The sequence below is a fragment of the Lepidochelys kempii genome, chromosome 4 (genome assembly GCF_965140265.1).
Source record: "Lepidochelys kempii isolate rLepKem1 chromosome 4, rLepKem1.hap2, whole genome shotgun sequence".
NCBI classification, from domain to species: Eukaryota; Metazoa; Chordata; order Testudines; family Cheloniidae; genus Lepidochelys; species Lepidochelys kempii.
Window position 1 is genome coordinate 107,121,333 of NC_133259.1, and position 20,969 is coordinate 107,142,301.

The window sequence follows — 20,969 nt, forward strand, 5'->3', positions numbered from 1 at the left end:
TTTTGTTTAATTCAAGCTAAATCAGTATCAGCAGGGTTTTGGGCTGCTTAAATTTGTGTACATGAAGAGTTTGGACTTTTTTTGACTAGATGGATTTCAAAATCAATTCAGTTTATCTGCTGCAAACTTCCAGTATAGAAAAGGCCACTTCTCATTTTCCCCATTTGTAAAAAAGATAGGAAAAAAATACCGCCTACCTTTGGAGAGTTGTTGCAAAGATTCAGTAATAACAGCTCTTGTGGTGGTTTTCTTTCATATGAAAAAAGGTCCACGGTTAACCAAGTACTATACATGTTCTGCACAGTAACTAATTTACTCTTTTTTGCCTTTGACAGTAATTCATTACAAGACAAAATGCTAGGAGTCTGAAAATATTGGGTTTATATCCTTGTGTAAATCACAACTTTTCCAAAATAAGCTTTAGAAAGAGTATTTGGCTTTTTGTATGTTTACTGTTTTCAGCAGAAAACATTTTTCTTGGTTGTACAGATCAAATAGTGACTTTACTCTGATTTTTTTTTTTTTTTGCTGGTAGCAGACTTCCTAGCCCCCAGAGTATACCTTCCTGGCTTGAGTTGTTTTAGTGGATCATTCATTATTGAGCCCAATAACCTCAATTATTTGCATGTTTTTTAAACGAACGTATTCAGAAACTTTTTGCAGCAGTATTGAGGTGTTTATTTTTATGTAGGCTTTTAAGATACTTGTGTATCTCACTTGTACTATAAGAGTTATATTAGCAGAGTTGAAATTTAACTTTAAATTCCTATTTTTGATACTTAATTATTTAATTATATTATTAATTATATTAATTATTTAAAACATACTTGTATGGCTAAGATTAGTTGTACAGTATGAATAACTTTTTTTTTCTGGTGCCAGACATTTTATTGTAGTTTCCTAAAGCGAAAAATAGTTTAATTTTTATTGCTTTGTCATGAAAAAAATGATAGTTGTACCACTTTTATATTGCATTGTGGAAACGGCCTCTTCTACTCTTGCTAGTACTACCAAGTCAGCACAAGGATGGGAGAATGAGTTGGATTCTGTTCTTGCTAATTCTATTGAAAATTTATTGTTATCCAAGTTGTAATTGCAGGCCCAGTGGAGTTACCCAGTTATAAATGTGGGCAGATACTTTATTATTAGTGACAAGGCACATTAAAAAGAAAGAACAAAGCCTGGCTGAGTTTGCAATCCTGGTGCTTGTTTTTTGTTTTTTTTGTAAACTGAGTAAATGTGTTATGGAAATCCTTGACATCCACATACAATACAAAATGTTGATTTTTATAGTCACTTTTTAGAATAGAACTGTGCTTAAAAGAAGGAAAAATGAGATTTGGTACATAAAGAGAGCTGATGCCCACTTTACCAATAATATTTCTAAAAATAATTTTGTGAGTTAGCATATTTTAAACATTACTTTTATTCTAAAAACATTAATATTTTAAGTTAATAATTTAGCAGAATTATTGATCACAAATAGTTGTCCAAATGATACATTTCATTGTGCATTTATAGTTCTGAATTCTAAAAGCAAATATAACTTCCGTTTACTTTGAGCTGAAGTCTTTATGGTATTCTGTCATCTTATGCCACATCTCTAAATGCTTCAAATAATGTATGGACTGAATATATTAATACCAAGTTGTAAACTGCATTTTTTAAGATTACATTTTTAGGTCTGATGAAATGCCTTAGCTTTTTGATTGTACTAAAACCTTTATGGCTGAGCAACTAACAGACCGTGCAGAGAAAATACTAAATCAGATTGGTTGTAATTCATTCGTCACACTCCAGAGAGACACTTATCCTGTAACAGGTATTCAGGTGCTTCTACATTTGGGCTCTTGTTTCATAGGTAATGTCAGCAAACAAAAGGATTTGTAATTTTTATTTAGTTTAATTCAAACTCTAGTAAGTAGTTTCATGGTGTCTTCTGCTCTATGTTGAGTGGCTCGTCTCTCTGGAAGAGAGACAAATTCATTCACTAAGGTTTGAGATGATAAAAAGTTACAAATTATGTACAAATGGTTTTTTCACCACTGAGCCAAATCATAATGTTTTTTTTGTTTTTGCTAGTCTTGACTTGAATATTTTTCCATTTGTTTACTTTTGATTAAAAACCTGTGTTTGGTTGGCTTTTTTTGTTGGTGCTTGTCTGTCTTCCAGCTGTGTTGGCTATTAACTCATCTGATTAAAGTTGATGAATTTTCCACTCCCAAACCCTTCATCGTCCTGATTTGTGCACATTCTAGTCAAGACAGAATTAGAGTACCAGAGGGTACTTGCTCTGAATATTTTTGGATAGGCAAGATGAAACCCTGGGCCATCACTTTTGTAAATGCAATGAAAGGCTCTCAGTATGTACATTGGAACCTCTTGTAAACGTAATACTGCTTCATACATGGCATTTTGAGGACTTACTAAATTTAAGGTCCAAATTCAATAGTTTTCTGAAGTTGTTGTAAGTATTTGTTAGATGGACTGATTTTTTTTTTATAATGTTGTTATAGCATGCCATCAGTATCTGTGACAGTTCTTACAGAAAACAAAGACAAGGTCTCTGCCTTAAGGAGCTTACTATCTATTTCAAACATATAAGATGAATATGAGGTCAAGGGGGAAGTTTTTTAAGTAGGTGCCCTACAGTCCGTGAAAGTCAGTGTATTATGTATCGACTTTCAATAAGAATAGAGCACCTACCTTTGGCTTTGTTCTTCATATGTCTACTGACTTTCTGAAAATACCAGTTTCAGAGCCTTGCTTTAGCATACAGGTTTTAGGAAAAACAACCTCTGCATGTGTGATTATTTTAGTCTGACATATAGGTAAGTGGCAATTATTTCTTATGGGGAATTATTTTTATATTGTGTTTTCAGATAAGACTATTTATACATGGGAGCTCAAAACATGAGTTGCATTCTATGCTCCACTTTGATAAAACCACACTCATGCATGTTAATTTTTTCCCCATAATTTGGCAACGTTGATACGGAGCATCAGAACATTCCTTGCTTTTTTCTCACCTAACAGTCATAGGTGGTAGCCAATTCCAATGTAAAGTTTTCCTCCTCAGCTTCATTTCAGCTGGTTTCCCAGCTAGGAACTTTGAAAACTAAACGTCAAGACGTTAATCTGCTCTGCAATAACTTGCTCACTTTGCTTGAGTGTCCTGTGTTCATAATAGCATGTTGGTCAAATATCCATACTAGTATTTCCAACTTGCTCAGTCACAGAAAAACGAGGCCAGAAGATTTTGTTCTCCCGTAAAACAAATTCTCTTGTTTGTTTTTTGTAGTTTAGGTAGACTTGGATCTTTCTGTGCTATTGTACAGTTAAAATCCCGAAGTGGGCTTGAACCTTGCTTCTGGCAGCACCAAAATTTAATCTCAAAGATCTGGATAAAAAACATGCTCAAGTGGTAGTTTTCTTACCCTTCCATGTCCCTAGAGTCATATACACATTTGCTGTTTGATATGCAAAAGCCAATTGGTGTTAGGTGCATCTCTCTTTGCTTCTGCACCTCAAATCCTCTCTCCCAGCTATTGGACTGATAACATTTCTTCACTCTGCTTCACCCTGCCAAACTGCAAGGCATGGGGTTTTCTGCTATTCTACCTTTCAGTCATCTTGGTTGTTGCAGTGTGATTGGGAGCACTTCGGTCACTCTCTGTTTCAGCTTTCTAGCTGCTGCAGTAGAAGTTTTATGCTACTTTACTCCGCCCCGAGCCTGCATTTTTGGATCCCCTTCTCAGTGAATAGGTCCAGATCTTGCCTCCAGTGTCAGTCAGATCTGTTCCAACCAACATCAAAGTGAAACTGATCTGATTTTTTTTTTTTCCAGTTTTGCTACAAGCCCAGTGTTCTAAAGAGCAGCAGTGAAACTGGATAAGACTGGTCAGTTTTCACTCTGCTTCAGTTGGGATAGTTCTGAGAAGTACTGTTGAAGCTCTGCAGACTTTGGAAGATAGACCTGCATTACTTTACATTCTGTTCACCTTTGGAAAGTTAGCTTTGCAACCACAAGAGGTAGAAATTATTTAACTAAAGCTTAGATTCTTTTGAAGGATGAGATGGCACTCATCCGCTTGCTGTGGTTGAGTGGATTTTTCAATCTCTGTATTGGTGAGACTTCCAGTTTGGCCTGGCAGAAATATTTACTAACATTATTTAAGCTTGCTTTATGTCAAAATTTGTGGAAATAACTTAACTTTTGAAAGTAAATATTGTAGGTTAAAGATAAACATGTTTAAAATTAAACTAGGAAAAGAAAATATACATATCAGGCATAATCGTGATTCTCATAAATTACAAATACTCAAGAACTGCAAGAACTGTTTTGAAAACCATTTATTTGGAAAAACAAGAATTTTGTTGCAGAACTACATATTAAGTTAAAATGACTTCCTAACACTTGTAGTTCGATAGCTAATACTATGATTGGCCTTTCACACTGACAAGCAAGATGTGTTTCTACCCATATAGGCATGCTGTAAATTATTACTTGTTAAGATATTTCTAAATCTATATTGAAAACATTATGTAGCATATCAGATCTGTATATATTTAATATAAAATAAAATTGTTAATACAGATATAGAAAAGTGCCCTTTTTATTCTCAGTCTAAAATACCTTCATAAAGTAAAATCTTTGCAGGTGCATGCAGTAATGTACTTTAAAAGGCACTTCCTTAACCGTCCTTCCCAATGTTAGTTTCAATGGCTTTCCCTACTGGGTGTAATCATAGAATAGAATATCAGGGTTGGAAGGGACCTCAGGAGGTCATCTAGTCCAACCCCCTGCTCAAAGCAGGACCACAATCCCCAATTTTTGCCCCAGATCCCTAAATGGCCCCCTCAAGGATTGAATTTACAACCCTGCGTTTAGCAGGCCAATGCTCAAACCACTGAGCTATTCCTCCCCCGCTGCAGTACGGTAACTCCTCACTTAAAGTCGTCCTGGTTAATATTGTTTCGTGGTTACATTGCTGATCAATTAGGAACATGCTCGTTTAAAGTTGCGCAATGATCCCTTATAATGCCGTTTGGCAGCCGCCTGCTTTGTCCACTGCTGGCAGGAAGAGCAGCCTGTTGCAGCTAGCTGGTGGGGGCTTGGAACCAGGGTGGACCGGCAGCCCCCCTATCAGCTCCCCGCTCCCGTAAATTCCCTGTGCAGCAGCCACCCAGCAGGCTATCAATTGCCACTGAAAATCAGCTATCGTGCCGCCTTCGGCACACGTGCCATAGGTTGCCTATCCCTGGCTTTAAACACTAAAACTCCTGCGGAAAATAATTCAGACAGAGAGCTTGTTTATTATTCCTTTTGAGGAAAGAGATTCTTGAATTGAAGGGAATACTTTACGTAGAATATGTAAAATGTGTTTTCCCCATAGGGTAATAAAACACTTGTCCAATTTCAGATATTGAACAAATGTAAAAATATTAGTCTAAATTTCCTTCTGAAAAGTAAGCACAAGAGTTCATTGTCTAACATCTTATTGTCCTATAACATGGGTGGGGGATGGAGTAGAAATGTAACCATCTAGCAGATCTCTGTTTTGGTGTACGAGTAATAGTCGGCAATGGTGGGACCAGTCGTCCCCCCTCCTTTATTTTTGTCAGTTGTGTATGGGTTGTGTGTATATGTATAAACACTTATTAACGTGATATCTAAGCCCTGACTGCATTTATATAGCCACATGAAAAATGTAGTTAGCTAACAATTAAGGTTGCGAGGTACTAGCCCAAGGAACATACATTACATTTCTCTTTTAAAAATGGAAATAACCCAGTAAAGTTTACTATATAGTTCTGACACCAGTTTGCGGGTGTGCGTTAAGATTGGAATTTTCTGTCTTAGCAATACTCAAATGACCGTATCTCTGTCCTATAGTGATACCCAGACAAACTAAGCTCTGTAACAACCTTATCTATCCACAAGAAACACTTTAGTCTCATCAGAGACCATAGACACTGAAGTGTCTTACTATTAATCATATATTTGTTGAGCAAATGCTCCCCCCATTTCATAGCCGTTCACAGGAAGACATATTTTATAAATTCTTAATCATACAGCCTACTATCAGAAGGGCTTAACATGTCCATGTTTACGATCTTTGATAGTGTGCTCTTCCCCAATACTTCATATTTCACTCTTCTCAACTTGTAAGTGCTTCACGTCAGAGTACCTAGCACTGGGGGAGCCCCCTGTTTCTTGGGGCTTATGGGTACTGTTATAATATATTTCATACTTGCTGTAAAGGTATTATACAATAAGTTTTTCTTTCTGTATCTTGATGAAAAGACAATCTTTTTAAAAGAAATAATTATTTTCATAGTACTTAGAACAAAGAATAAAATTCAGCAAATGTCGTTAGGTTTGTTCTTCTGACATCTTTTGTTTTTGATTCTGTATGCAGGATTCTGAGCAACAATAAAATATCAGAGTTGAAGAATGGTTCCTTTTCTGGATTAAGTTTTCTTGAAAGATTGTAAGTACTTATTTAAGAAAATAATTATTATTCACCACTAAATCTTTTGTTTTCATATTTTAAGTATCAAATAAATGTACAAAACAATATATCTCCTTTAAATAGGATCTTCTGTAGGGGGAAGTATGTAGCCATGTCTGCTTCAGCATAAGAATTATTTGATAACTGAGCGATCAATGTACTTAATAGTCTTTTTCTCTATGAAGGTTAAACTACAGTAACAGTTACTACAGAGGGAGTTTTGCAAAAGCCATTTTCTGAGATTTAGTTGGGGGAGGGGGAACAATAAGAAAGTACAAAAAATGATCTCTACAGTACCACAGCATGCACTTTATAGAGACTGACTACTAGCTATAATTTCATTCTGAGTGGTGCTGGGACAAACTCTCTGGGAAATTATTTAGGCCTGGTCTACAGTACACGGAAGTAGCCGAGTTACTTCGAAATACAAACTGATTCTGTCCACACAACCAAACCAGTTTTTTCGATTTAAAGGGCTCTTTAATCCGATTTCTGTACTCCACCTCGGCAAGTGCAGTAGCGCTAAGATCGAGATCGCAGTTCTGGGTTACAAGTACTGTGGATGGAATTCAACGTTATTGGCCTCCGGGAGCTATCCCAGAATGCTCCCTTGTGACCGCTCTGGACAACACTGTCAACCCCAATGCACTAGCCAGGTAGGCAGTAAAAGCCCTGGGAACTTTTGAATTTCATTTCCTGTTTGGTCACCATCAGCACAGTCCACCATCACAGGCGACCATGCAGTCCCAGATTCGCAGACGAGCTTCAGCATGGTCCGAATGGGAGGTACTGGATCTCATCGCATGTTGGGGAGACGAATCTGTTATGGCAGAACTACGTTCCAAAAAAACCACGCAAATACGTACACTGAAGTCTCCAGGGCAATGACGAAAAGAGGCTACTCCAGGGACACGGAGCAGTGTCGTACAAAAATTAAGCAGCTCAGGCAAGCGTACCAAAAATCCGGGGAGGCGAATGGGCACTCTGGGTCACAGCCTCGTACATGCCGATTCTGCCGTGAGCTGCATGCAATTATGGGGGGTGACGCCACGAGTTACCCCACCACTGTCCGTGGACACCTGCAAGGGGGAGTAGCACGGGGCTAGGAGGATGAGTTTTTGGAGGACGAAGAAGAGGAGGAGGACAGTGCACAGGTGGCAAGTGGGGAATCCGTTTTCCCCCCTAGCCAAGAACTATTCTTAACGCTGGAGCCAATAGCTTCCCCCCACTCGCATGGCATGCTGCCGGACCGTGACCCCGGAGAAGGCATTTCTGGTGAGTGAGAGCTTGATGGGAGCCGTGCGGGGAGGGGCGGTAATCCAGCCGCGCTGGGGTGTTCACATTTGGTTTAAAGGGTTCATCCCTGCTCAGAGCCTCATTGGAGCCACGCGGGGTAGGGGGAGGGTGTTGTGTGAAGTGATCATCCCAGAGAGCCCACAGGGCCTCCTTTTATATGGCAAACCCACCAGGCATTGCTTGCTATGGGAAAGGAGGCCCAGCAGTTTGAAAGCATTGAAATGAATGCGGAAGAAGCAGAACCCCGCATGCCCCTAGGGCTTACTATGGCTGTCTGCAAGCTGAATTCTGTTGCCCAGCCGCATGTGATCGCTTACTCACACCAAAGTGGCAGGCACTCCAGTAAAAGGCAAAATGTGACCTTGTACAGAAAGAACATGGGCTGTGTACTATGAATTGCCTGTTTCATTGAGAAACAGTGTCCCCTTTATTCTCTAACATGTATCTTTTAATATACTACCCTCACTTTTTCTTCTCCCCCAGGTGCAAATGTTTCAACGCGGCCCCTATCTACTCCATCCCAGAGGTTGGTCCAGATTAGAAGGCGGAAAAAACGAACTCAGGATGACATGTTTGTCAAGCTCATGCAGTCCTCCCGCACTGACAGGGCCCAGCTGAATGCATGGAGGCCAACAATTGCAGAGTCGCATAAAGCGTTACATGAATACGAAGAGAGGAGGGATGTGTGCACGATAAGAGCAGGCAGGATGCTATGGTCAAGCTCATGGGGAGCAAACTCACATGCTCTGCTCTATGGTGGACATAATGCGGGAAAGGCAGCAAGACCACAGACTGCCGCTGAAGCCCTTGTATAACTGCCCTCCCTCCTCCCCAAGTTCCATAGCCTCCTCACCCAGATGCCCAAGAACATGGAGGGGTGGGGAGGCTACGGGGACCCACACAGTCAACCCCAGAGGATTGCACAAGCAGCTGGCATATCCGAAATTTTGGTTTGGTTTGGTTTCTGGACTTGTCCTTCCCTCCTCCTCCACCCCAATACCCAATAACCTCCTCCTCTAACCCAATGCCCCCCGTCTAGCTTCTGATTTTTCTCAATGTTTCGTGCAACAAACAAAGAATGTATTTTAAACAATTTTGACTTTATTTCCTTTCATATGTATCGGGGGTGGGTAACTTTAAGAGAAACAAACACAACTGTCACACCATACCCTGGCCAGTCATGAAACTGGCTTTCAAAGCTTCTCTGATGTGCAGCGCACCCTGCTGTGCTCTCCTAATCTCCCTGTTGTCTGGCTGTGCGAAACTGGCCACCAGGCGAGTTGCCTCAACCTCCCACCCCGTCATAAACGTCTCCCCCTTACTCTCCTAGATATTGTGGAGCACACAGCAAGCAGAAATAACAATGCAAATATTAGTTTCGCTGAGGTCTAACAGTCAGTAAACTGCGCCAGTGTGCTTTTAAATGTCCAAAATGCACATTCTACCACCATTTTGCACTTGCTCAGCCTATAGTTGAACAACTCCTGACTACTGTCCAGGGTGCCTGTGTATGGCTTCATGAGCCATGGCATTAAGGGGTAGGCTTGGTCCCTGAGTATAACTATAGGCATTTCAACATCCCCAACAGTAATTTTCTGATCTGGGAAGTAAGTCCCTTCCTGCAGCTGTTCAAACAGACCAGAGTTCCTGAAGATGCGAGCATCATGCACTTTTCCCATGTTGGTGAAATGTCCCTTGTGATACACCAGTGCTTGCAGCACCATGGAAAAGTACCCCTTGCGGTTTATGTACTGGCCGCCCCTGTGTTCCAGGACCAAGATAGGGATGTGCGTTCGTCTATCGCCCTGCCGCAGTTAGGACACCCCAGCGCATTAAAGCCATCCACAATGATCTGCACATTTCCCAAAGTCACTACCCTTGATAGCAGCTGGTCAATGATTGTGTTGGCTGCGTGTAGTACAGCTGCCCCCATAGTAGATTTGCCCACTCCAAACTGATTCCTGACTGACTGGTAGCTGTTGGGCGTTGCAAGCTTCCGCAGGGCTATGGCCACTCACTTCTCAACTGTGAGGGCTGCTCTCATTTTGGTGTCTTTGCACTTCAGGGTAGGGGAAAGCAAGTCACAAACTTCCATGAAAGTGGCTCTACGCATACGAAAGTTTTGCAGCCACTGGGAATCGTCCCATACCCGCAACACTATGCGGTCCCAAGTCTGTGCTTGTTTCCCGGGCCCAGAATCGGCATTCCACAGCATGAACCTGGCCCAACACCACCATGATCTCGCAATCACCACATGCCGTACTTCTAGGAACGTCTGTGCCCATGTCCTCATCCGTATAGTAATCGCGCTGTTGTCGCTTCCTCGTCCGGTTTTGCAGGTACTGCACATATGGCTGGATAATGCACAAGGTATTTACAACGGTCAAAACTGCAGCGGAGATCTGAGAGGGCTCCATGGCTATGGCGCCTGCACGGGTAATCCTGGAAAAGGGGCGTGAAACGTAGGAGAGTAGAGTGGCAGCGGTACTGTTTGGTTTACGATAGCCGAAAAAAGGTGGGAAATGGTTGTCTTCTGTAGCTTTCACGGAGGCAGGAGCCTAGGATGGACAACACGGAGAAGCTCGGTAGCGCGGCAAGAGCAGGAGACAGAGTTGGCGGCGGAAGCTGTGCTGCTCGGTTCACGATGGCTGAGCAGAGTTGACAGCGGAAGCGTTCGATGAGGAAGAGAAGGAGTAGATACTAGAGATTACATAGGAAGACGAGAGGAAATGTGAGGTGGATTCATAGTAGCAGGAGAGCAGCGGTGCACAGTCTGCTGAAATCAGTATGGCACCTGCACACCAAAAAGGTGCGAAATGATTGTCTACCGTAGCTTTCACGAAGGGAGGAGCGACTGACGAGAGACACCTAGAAACACCCACAAGAATGTTTTTGCCCCGTCATACACTGGGAACTTAACCCAGAATTCCAATGGGCGGCGGGGACTGTGGGAACTGTGGGATAGCTACCCACGGTGCGCCGCTCTGAAATTTGATGCTAGCCTCGGTACTGTGGACGCATTCCACCGAATTCACACGTTTTAGTGGGGACACAGAAGACAGAATGTATAAAATCACTTCCGAAAATTCGAATAGAATAATTTTGAAATAATTTTGTGCTGAAGACGTAACCTTAGATTACAGTGATGTGATTGCCTTACCGTTCCACTTGCTGGCAGTCCTCATCTGAAAGGGCAAAAAGGCAAGTGTGGCTAAGGGCAGGCTAAGAATAATGTGTGAATGTACTTTTTTGGGCACTTCAGAACATAAAAGGGGAGGAGAAATCAAGTTCTTTTTGAAGGGGAGTGTACGCTTCTCTTCAGCTTGAAATTTTCCTCTCCCCTATAGGTTTAGTAGCAGCATGTACTTTGTGAGTGTTCATTGCCTTACAAATTCCATATATGTCAACTTCATGGAAAGAAAATCAGGATGTAGCACCCAAAGTGGTTGTCCTCTTTCTTCCTCCTCCCGCTGTCCTTTGGGTCCCCTCTTCTCCAATTCCCATTGCCTTTCTTCCTTCTAGATCAGTGGTGGGCAACCTGCAGCCCACCAGGGTAATCCACTGGCAGGCCACAAGACAGTTTGTTTAGATTGACCGTACTCAGGCACAGCTGCCTGCAGCTCCCAGTGGCCACGGTTTGCCATTCCCAGCCAACAGGAGCTGTGGGAAGCGGCACGGGCCACATGGACGTGCTGACCACCACTTCCCACAGCTCCCATTGACTGGGAACGGCGAACTGCGGCCGCTGGGAACTGTGGCCAGCCGTTCCTGTGGATGGTCAATGTAAACGAACTGTCTCGTGGCCCGCCAGTGGATTACCCTGACGGGCCCCAGGTTGCCCACCACTGATCTAGATGTTGCTGTGTCACCTACCGGTTAAGAGGAAGCACTTCAGCTCCTGTTTCAGGACAGTGTTTCCTTTTTCTTTTATGGATGATGCTGATGTTGATGAATTCAACACAGAAAGTGTAGTTGGTGGATGTTCCGGGTTGGCTGAACATTTTATGATGAAGAGCAATGGAAGAAATGTTGGAAGTGTATGGATCTCTAAGCTGTGCTGACTGATTAGGAAAGTAGCCGGTCTCACCTCCTTATCCTAGCATCAAAGTTATTTTAGTTTCAAGTCAACTTTAAAATATCCAGTTCATCCTCCAAACTTTAAAAATACAGACAATGAAAATATTAGTGAGTGAGCAGATGGAAGATTAAACTTGTGGTATCGCTCACAGCAAGCACATGTGTTTAACATTCTTTATAGCTTGCTAGTTGATGAGATATGAGTAAGCATGCCCAGAAACCAAGAATTGTGGGAAGTGTAGTTTATCAAAAATATTCTATGGAGTTGCCTAGAGCCTTGTGTAAGCTAGAGAAATCTTTCAAAAGAAAAAAAAATTCCAGCCATGCTAACTCTGGTTCAGCTCACAAAAAGAAAAGGAGGACTTGTGGCACCTTAGAGACTAACAAATTTATTTGAGTCACAGACAATGCTGCAAATTTATCTAAGATGAGAAGAAATTGAGAAGAGAGTGAAGAGAATCCCAAGGTAACAACATACGGGTGCTTAATTAAGTGCTTAAGTGACTTCCACAAGTTCACTGGTGTGACTTTCTTTAAATCATCATCAGTAAACATATATTTCTTGAATGGTTCACCCTTAGCTCTGGAGTTTATTATAGTTGGCATTATGGAGGCATGATTGCTGAATGTCCATGTCATAGCCAACTCCTCTTCTTCAGCAGTTAAGGTTTGACCCTGGTACCGAGTATTGAGAATATTTGCAAGAAAATGAGCTTAGTGCTTGTCCCATTTGTTTTTTTAATGCTTGTAATTTAACTCCGTCACTGCATATTTCTCTTTTTAGGAGCTCACTGAGTTCCTTCCAAATTTCAAGAGCATCCGCAATAAAATAGCTATTTCCCTGCATTTTGTTGAAGGCTACAGATAGGCTTCAGGCTAGTCAGCATGTGTTCAACATTTCTCTTAAGCCCAATGTTGAGAACTTTGGCTGTGACAGTGCCATCTATTTTTTCACAATTTTGTTCGCAAACTGTCATCAGATTAGGCCAGTCCTTGATATAGTGCTCAAAACAGTCCACTACTGCGGTCCATCACACTCATGTGGGAGAGTTAGCTTGGTTCCTCCCACTTTTTTCAGAGCAGCTGCTGCAAATTTGTCATTACGGGAAGTATTTTGCAATTTCAATATTAGCCTTTATTTCTGGAACACTGAAGTCTTTGGCTAGGAGGTGCATCAAATGAGCACTGCAACCGTATGTTGTTACCTTGGGATTCTCTTCACTCTCTTCTCAATTTCTTCTCATCTTAGATAAATTTGCAGCATTGTCTGTGACCAAGCTGTGTACTAGACATTTGGATTTTTTCACAGCTTATTATAGCTTTTACTGCTACTTCTTGTAAGTATTCTGTCATGTGTGCATTTCCTGGTGCATCAATTGTTTCTGTAAGGTTTATACCTGTGCTAGGGAGGCACATAATGTATGTACTCTACACAATGTCATAAGGAGTGTGCAGTGTAGACATACCCTCAGATTATTTGACTCTTGAGTTTGACCTGTTTCAGGGAGAATGCAGTATATCAATGGGTTAATAGTTAATATATCAGAACCCTGTTTATTTGATCTAACTGGGACTGGGGCCAGATCAGATAATCAAAAATCTGGATAAACTGGAGAATGGGAAAGTACAATGCTGCAGCACCATCTTGTGGCCACCAAAGAGATCTCCCACTTCTGGACCTTTGTGCGGTGGTTGTCTGGTTATCTGGCTTTCCGTGTTAATGGAGAGTCAAATAAACGGGGTTCTGCTGTATTTGTCTGTTGTTGATATGGTGACTCCTAAATAACCTCTCTGTTTCCAATATACTTATAGGCCACTTTAATATGTAGATGGCCTGCAATAGATGAACCATAAACAGAGACTAGCCTGGAGTGTGCTGGCAGACAACATGCTCTGAACTGGAATAGTTTTGACCATAAAATAACTTCTTGAAATCATATACTGTGACTGAAAGAGGCTTTTCTCTTCCTTTATCATGGTTTCTCTGAAGTGCATATCCACAGAAGTGTTCTATGTGATTCAGTCTGAACCTACCTTTCGATATTCTTGTTGTTTCTTGGATTAGATTTTTCAAGATACTTTGATTGCAATCTCACCCATGGAATAACTTGATTCACTAATGAATTTTGTCAGATGAAGTATAGGGGTAAGGAGTAGGAGACCGGAAAGCAAGTGACCTAAGTCACACTTGATTGCTTCAGGTACAAGGAGTTCAAGAAAGACTATACAGTGGTATTGTGAAAGGCCAAGGGAGCCATTTTGACTTTAGCATTGCTAAATCTCTCTCTGCAGAGCTGTCCAGGGTTGCGAGCTGACTAATCGTACCTGGCTGTTTGCCCAGGTGCTGTCTGCTTCAAAGACTTCTCCTCCTGTTCTGCTCTTTTCTGCTGACAAGGTCACTAGAGTCAGTGATGGCTTCAGTCATTGTTTTTAAATAACTAAATGACTTTGTTTTGCAAAATTCTAAAAATTTTTTGTCCATTAATTGTAGTGTATGCTAGAAATACTGAGGTTACTGTATCTGTATCTTAGGAAAAACTGAAGGCTGACCACTGTAAAGTCATTTCTTTTTATTTGACCCCCAGCTTTAGCCTCGCACGAGACAACCACTCTATTTCCTTCAAGCATGCAATAGTTTGTATTCAAGGAACTGCTGTTAGATACTGCCAGTCTTGCTAAGTAAAGTCTTCCCTCAAATTTTCCATTCCTGGACAAGGTTTCTTTGACCATGTTTACGCTACCACTCATGTCAGCAAAACTTATATTGCTTGGAGGAGTGAAAAAATCACGTCCCTGAGTGACATGACTTTTGCCCACATAACTGGCAGTGTGCACAGTGCTATGTCAACGGAAGAGTTCTCTCCCATCAGCATAGAGTGGCTACATAAAACGTCTCACAGCAGCACAGCTGCATCAATACAGCTGTGCCACTGTAAGTTCTCTAGTGTAGACATAGCTTTAAGGTGGTGGTGGACCAACTTCCACAGCACTTCATCTGCACCAGGTTCCCTGACTAATATCAGCACTTCACATCACTGTATGATTCAGTTTCTAGTGTGATTGTCATTTCCTATCTCAAGTCCATTCACAACAGACATAATTCCAATGGATGTCTATCAGTTCTTTGTAGGTTACATTTTAAATGCTTTTTCCTTTATAACATTGTTTCTTCTTTGAGTATTGACCCTATGGATGCTATATTGTAGGTGTGTCTGCGCCCCTGCACTGCAGATGTGAGAACTCTGGTAGCAGTCCATCCCACCCTTGCATGCGCTGCTCCTCACCTGCCAGGAGGAGCTGCCAGTGTGTGCAGGCAATCCTCCTCAGTTCCTTCTCAACCGCCCCTGGCTAGAGACTGAGCGAAAGATATCCGTTCACGGATCATTAACTCCCTTTAGATTTGCTAATTTTAGCTTCCCCTTAAGCCTTTTTCTTTTGTTACTTTGTTTACATTTTATTTGGCAGTGCCTTAAAAAAGAAAAGCAACTAAAACCGAAAAAGAAAGTATTTTCCTCCCGCCAACCTTGGAGGGTGGGGGGACGACAACCCCTTTGCTCAAGGGCATGCCTGGCTCCCCAGTGTTCAAAAAGTGCCTCAATTGCAAGGAATCTAACCCAGCAACTGACAGATACTCGCAGTGCATTCGGTGCTGGGGGAAAAGCACATTCTACAAATGTGGCTTACGCCAACAATTGAAGCCCAGGTCCAGGAAAGACAGAGAGTTAAGGGTCAAACTCCTGCCCATGCAGTCGGCCCTTCAACCTCCAGAATCATGGTGGGAACTCTCACTGCAACTTTTTACGTCTTAGGGAGGTGTGCCCAGAGAGATGAGCCACTCCCACAAGACCGCTAAGAGAAGGTCTGTGAGCCAAAAACAATCTCCCTCTTGTGACAGGGAGACCAGATAAGTTGATGGACCAAAGCTGAGGTACTGGCAATATTGCTTTATCATATGAACTGTTTTTAATAGATTGCTACAGGAGTGTTTGGATTTATTTCAAAATGTACTTAGATTAGTAAACAGTTTATATAAAGATAACTTCATCATGCTGGCTGAACTTTGTTCAAGAGAAATATTTATAAAGTGGTGATAAGTTGCCTTGTTTGTTGTTGCTAAGATTGTAAATGCATGTATCAACAGAATGGCTAATGGTGAAAAAAGCAACACCTTCCGACAAGGCTCTTTATCCTGAGAATGGTTCTAATGTGGTTTCTCCATTTGCTCGCCACTGTTATATCTTTATTTAGAACCTGCTCTTGAACCTGGAGGCAGTGACAGTTTCACCAACTGTGGGTACATTCAGTATCTTTCAAGAATGCTGAAGAGCTGCCAAAGATAACTTCTGTATTTCTCACTTTTCAAGAGCACAAAATTAACTTAGTACTGACAGCTAATTTATGAGTAATTTTTTTTAGTGAGACATAATTAACTGCTATGTTGATGCAGAAGAGGTTTTAAATTGTTTATTTTAAGACACTCATGTAGTTAAATCCAAAGTTAAGGTTTTGCTTTTTTTAAGTATATACCTAATCAACAGAATTCTAGTCAATATGCATGAATTTAAAAATCTGAAGGTGTTCTGATTTTTCAGGGGGATTTAAGCATTCCTCCGCAGTGTTTGCAGTCTAAACATTTTAGCATTGTAATTGCATCAGAATCACAAAGTAAAGCTGAGTATAAACTAAAGTTAGACTAGTCTGTTGCCTAAACTGTGTTGTGTAATGCAAAACCAAGTAGCATAAATATGAAAAATAAGTGAAGTAGTTTTTTAAATTATTTAAGCTCTAGTAATTGTAGGTATTTTTAGTCTCTAAGTCAATCACATTTAAGCAAATATTTAAAGTTAAGCTTGTTCTTAAGTGGATACTTGAGGAAATGCTTAAATGCTTTCCCGAGTCTAAGCGTGAATGTTTTGTCTAGCTTCTGTGAAGGGTCTGGCAAGTGTTATGTTTATTTTTAAGGGCTTTTGGCACTTTCTTTGAGAAGATAGTTTTAAGTTTGGCACATTATTTATGGTTATTTATAAGTAAAACCAGCTCATTTTCTCTTCCAACCCCAAGTCCCATATCCACTGGCTTCCAGAATTTTTAAACTTAAGTTCTTGTTCCCTGCCACCATCGTGTATGGATAAGTTTTAAGTGATAAAACTCTAAACATCTACCTCTCTCTTTTCATATGGTTCTGTGGCAGTTGAGATCTGGTGAGGTTCTTGAACTAGCAGTTATTTTTCAAGTAGTATCCCTATGGGCACTCCACTTTAGGTGTGCTTGCGTCCCTGCATTTAGGATTGGAGATCTATAGTAGTAGTGCCTGTTGGGCTGCATATGCACTCCTCCCTATTTTGCACTGTGAGTGGCAGCTATAGAGCGCTGTGAAGTCCAACTGCCCTCTGTTCCTTCTCAACAGCCCTTAGTCCGGGACAGAATTTATAGCACAGCCCTTTATAGAAAAGTCTCTAATGCCTTTAGTAGTGTTAGTGTTTCTGTTACCTTAGAGACTAACCAATTTATTTGAGCATAAGCTTTCGTGAGCTACAGCTCACTTCATCGGATGCATACTGTGGAAAGTGTAGAAGATTTTTTTATACACACAAAGCATGAAAAAATGGGTGTTTACCACTACAAAAGGTTTTCTCTCCCCCCACCCCACTCTCCTGCTGGTAATAGCTTATCTAAAGCGATCATACTCATTGTAAGGAGAGTGGTTTTACCTCCCTTGCTGCAATTTAAGATCATTGTTTCTTGTCCTATCCTCAGAGGTTAAGAACAACAATTTTTCTCCCTCCTCCTTGTAACAACAATTTTTCTCCCTCCTCTGTGTACTTGAAAACTGTTATTATGTCCCCTCTCAGTCTTCTCTTTTCCAGACTAAACAATTTTTTCAGTCTTCCCTCATGGGTCATGTTTTCTAGATCTTTAATAATTTTTGTTGCTCTTCTCTGGACTTTCTCCAATTTGTCCACATCGTTCCTGAAATGTGGTGCCCAGAACTCCAGTTGAGGCCTAATAGTGCAGAGTAGAGTAGAAGAATTACTTCTCCTGTCTTGCTTACAACGCTCCTGCTAATACATCCCAGGATGATGTTTGCTTTTTTTGCAACAGTGTTACACTGTTAACTCATATTTAGTTTATGGTCCACTATCATCCCCAGATTCTTTTCCGCAGTACTCCTTCCTAGGCAGTCATTTCCCATTTTGTATGTGTGCAACTGATTGTTCCTTCCTAAATGGAGTACTTTGCACTTGTCCTTATTGAATTTCATCCTGTTTACTTCAGACCATTTCTCCAGCTTGTCCAGATCATTTTTAATTTTAATCCTAGCCTCCAAAGCACTTGCAACCCCTCCCAGTTTGGTATCGCCCGCAAACTTTATAAGTGTACTCTCTATATGCCATTATCTAAATTATTGATGAAGATATTGAACCTAACCGGATCCAGAACTAATCCCTGCGAGACTCCACTCTTCATGCCCTGCCAGCATGACTGTGAACCACTGATAACTACTCTCCGGGAACTGTTTTCCAACCAGTTTTGCACCCACCTTATAGTAGCTCCATCTAGGTTGCATTTCCTTAGTTTGTTTATGAGAAGGTCATGCGAGACAGTATCAAAAGCTTTACCAAAGTGCAGATATACTACGTCAACCGCTTCCCCCATCCACAAAGCTTTTTACCCTGTCAAAGAAAGCTATCAGGTTGGTTTGATACGATTTGTTCTTGAGACTGGCTTCCTGGCTACACCTCTTAGGATTTCTGAAAGAAGTCCAGCTCACCTGGAAGAGCTTCCATTTGAAGGCTCCAAACTGTTTCCTGAGCAAACTGATGAATCCCTCCATTCATTAAAGGATTCAGGAGGGACATTACATCACTCAGCTTCTATACACCAACACTGAAGAGAAGACGGGGTAGGTACCAACCTATCCTGAGATCTCTACCTCCATCTTTCCTTCCATAATGACACTACAAAATGCAATGCAATGTGAACAACAGAGGCCTCCTCCCATGCGTAGACAGACCTCAACACAGTTGTCTGTGCCCCACCCACCTACCTCAAAACATGTTTTGAGAATGTGGTTGAAGCCTCGAGATGCCTCCCCTGGACCATGTGGTGCAATCATCAAAAATACTTCTTCAGTTTGGCAACCATTTGATCCCATTCCACCCAATGTGATGGAAGATCACCTCCAGCAAGTAGGTACTGGGAATCACCAGCAATGAGGTACTTGATTCCATTTCTCTCCCTCCCAGCTACCCACACCCTCTCCCGTCCCTCTTCAAGGATCCTTCTCATGAGCACCTTCTGCGAGGTGAAATGAATCACCTCCTACAATTGGGTGCTGTAGAACCAGTCCCATTCCAACATAGAGGGAAAGGATTTTATTCCAACTGCTTCATAATCCACAAGAAAAACAGTGGTTAGAGGCTGATCCTAGATTTGAGAAACCTCAACAAGTTTGTGAAACTATAACGGTTCAAGATGGTCATGTTATCAACAATAATCCCAGCACTGGAATAGCGGGGGCTGGTTCTCTGCCCTCGATCTCCAAGATGCGTATTTCCACATTACCATACACTCTTCTCATGGGAGATGCCTCAGATTTGTCTTGGGGTTGGAGCATTATCTTTACAAGGTATTACCCTTTCCACAGCACCCAAAGCTAGACGATTGTCTGATCAAAGCTCCTTCTCGAGCCGATGCACTTATAGCCATATGAAAGATGATGGACCTCTTTTCAAAATTAGGCCTCAAAATAAACACGCTAAAATCAACATAGACAATGGTACAACAACTGGAATTTATCGGAGCATTAGAGACCAAAGGCTTCCTACCAACCCACAGATTTGCCACGATAGTCTAATTACCCGCATTCGAATCAGTCCACAGGTCTTAGTCAGAATTTGTTTACAGTTGGTCCGTCATATGGTGGGCTGCATTCATGGTAAAACATGCCAGATTACATATATGCTGCCTCCAGGACTGGCACCAAACAGTTTGTGCCACACAGACACAGCCTCAACAAATCTCAGTCGATACCACTGAAAGTCAGGGACTTGTTAGACTGATGGAGAAAACCCCACGATGTCTGCACTGTTCCTGCAGCTATCACCATCCCTGATACAGACAGCCGACACTCCCTACTCAGCTGGGGAGCACACCTACAGAACCACACGGTACAGGGCAAGCAGTCCCCATCAGAGTCAACATGCAGTTCACAATGCATGCCTACGCTTCTACCAATACTCAAGAACAAAAACATAAGGATATCAACAGACGAGGGAGAGAAGTGTCAATCCCTGTGCACTGAAGTGCTAAAAATTGTGGAACTGGTGCATCCAGCATGGCATCAGTATCTTGGCCACATGCATACCGGGTCACCAAAACACACCAATGGACTCTTTTTAAGCAGGAAATTCTCACAAGATAATGAATGGAAGATAGATACAACAACCCTACTAGCAATCTTCAGCTGGTGGGAATTCCTGAACATAGATCTATTCGCCATACCAGAAAACACCAAATGCCCTCTATGAGCTTGGGTCACCAATCTCTGGGAGATGCCTTCCTTATCAAATGGAATGCACCTCTCCTCTATGCTTTTCCACCTTTTCCCTTACTATTCAAGGTGCTAGACAAGGTAAGGTAGAAGGAGCCAGAGTAATCCTAATAGCCTCAACATGGCCCCGAAAATGTGGTATCCTTACCTATTGAGCATGGTGGTTTGTCCACTGATAACCCTTCAACTGGCTCCACGCCTCCTCTCTTAGAACGCACACCGAATTCACCATCCGAATCTGGAGCGTCTCTGTCTGAAGGCATGGTTCTAGGCTCATGAGGTGACCTGTTCTGCAGAGGTAAAGGAGATCCTTTTAAATAGCAGATACTTCACCATGTGTTAGATTTACCATCACAAATGGAAAAGGTTCCAGGGTTGGTGTGACAACAAACATGTCTCAGCGCTGAGCTCTCTTTTACCGCTCATACTGGATTACATCCTAGAGCTCAAAAAGTCAGGACTATCCACAAGCTCCATTAGAGTACATCTTGCTGCCATTATAGCATTTAATCATAAGACTGATGATC

The 20,969-nt window shown here is 41.7% G+C and overlaps 1 protein-coding gene across 2 annotated transcripts in view; it reads left to right on the forward strand.

Annotated features, from left to right (window-relative positions):
* Positions 1-20,969, forward strand: part of ADGRA3 (adhesion G protein-coupled receptor A3) — a 118,768-nt gene that overhangs the window by 11,453 nt on the left and 86,346 nt on the right. For both annotated transcript variants that reach the window (XM_073342384.1, XM_073342386.1), the window contains exon 2: positions 6,423-6,494. In XM_073342384.1, the coding sequence (XP_073198485.1) occupies positions 6,423-6,494 (72 nt within the window). The remainder of the gene's footprint in view (positions 1-6,422; positions 6,495-20,969) is intronic.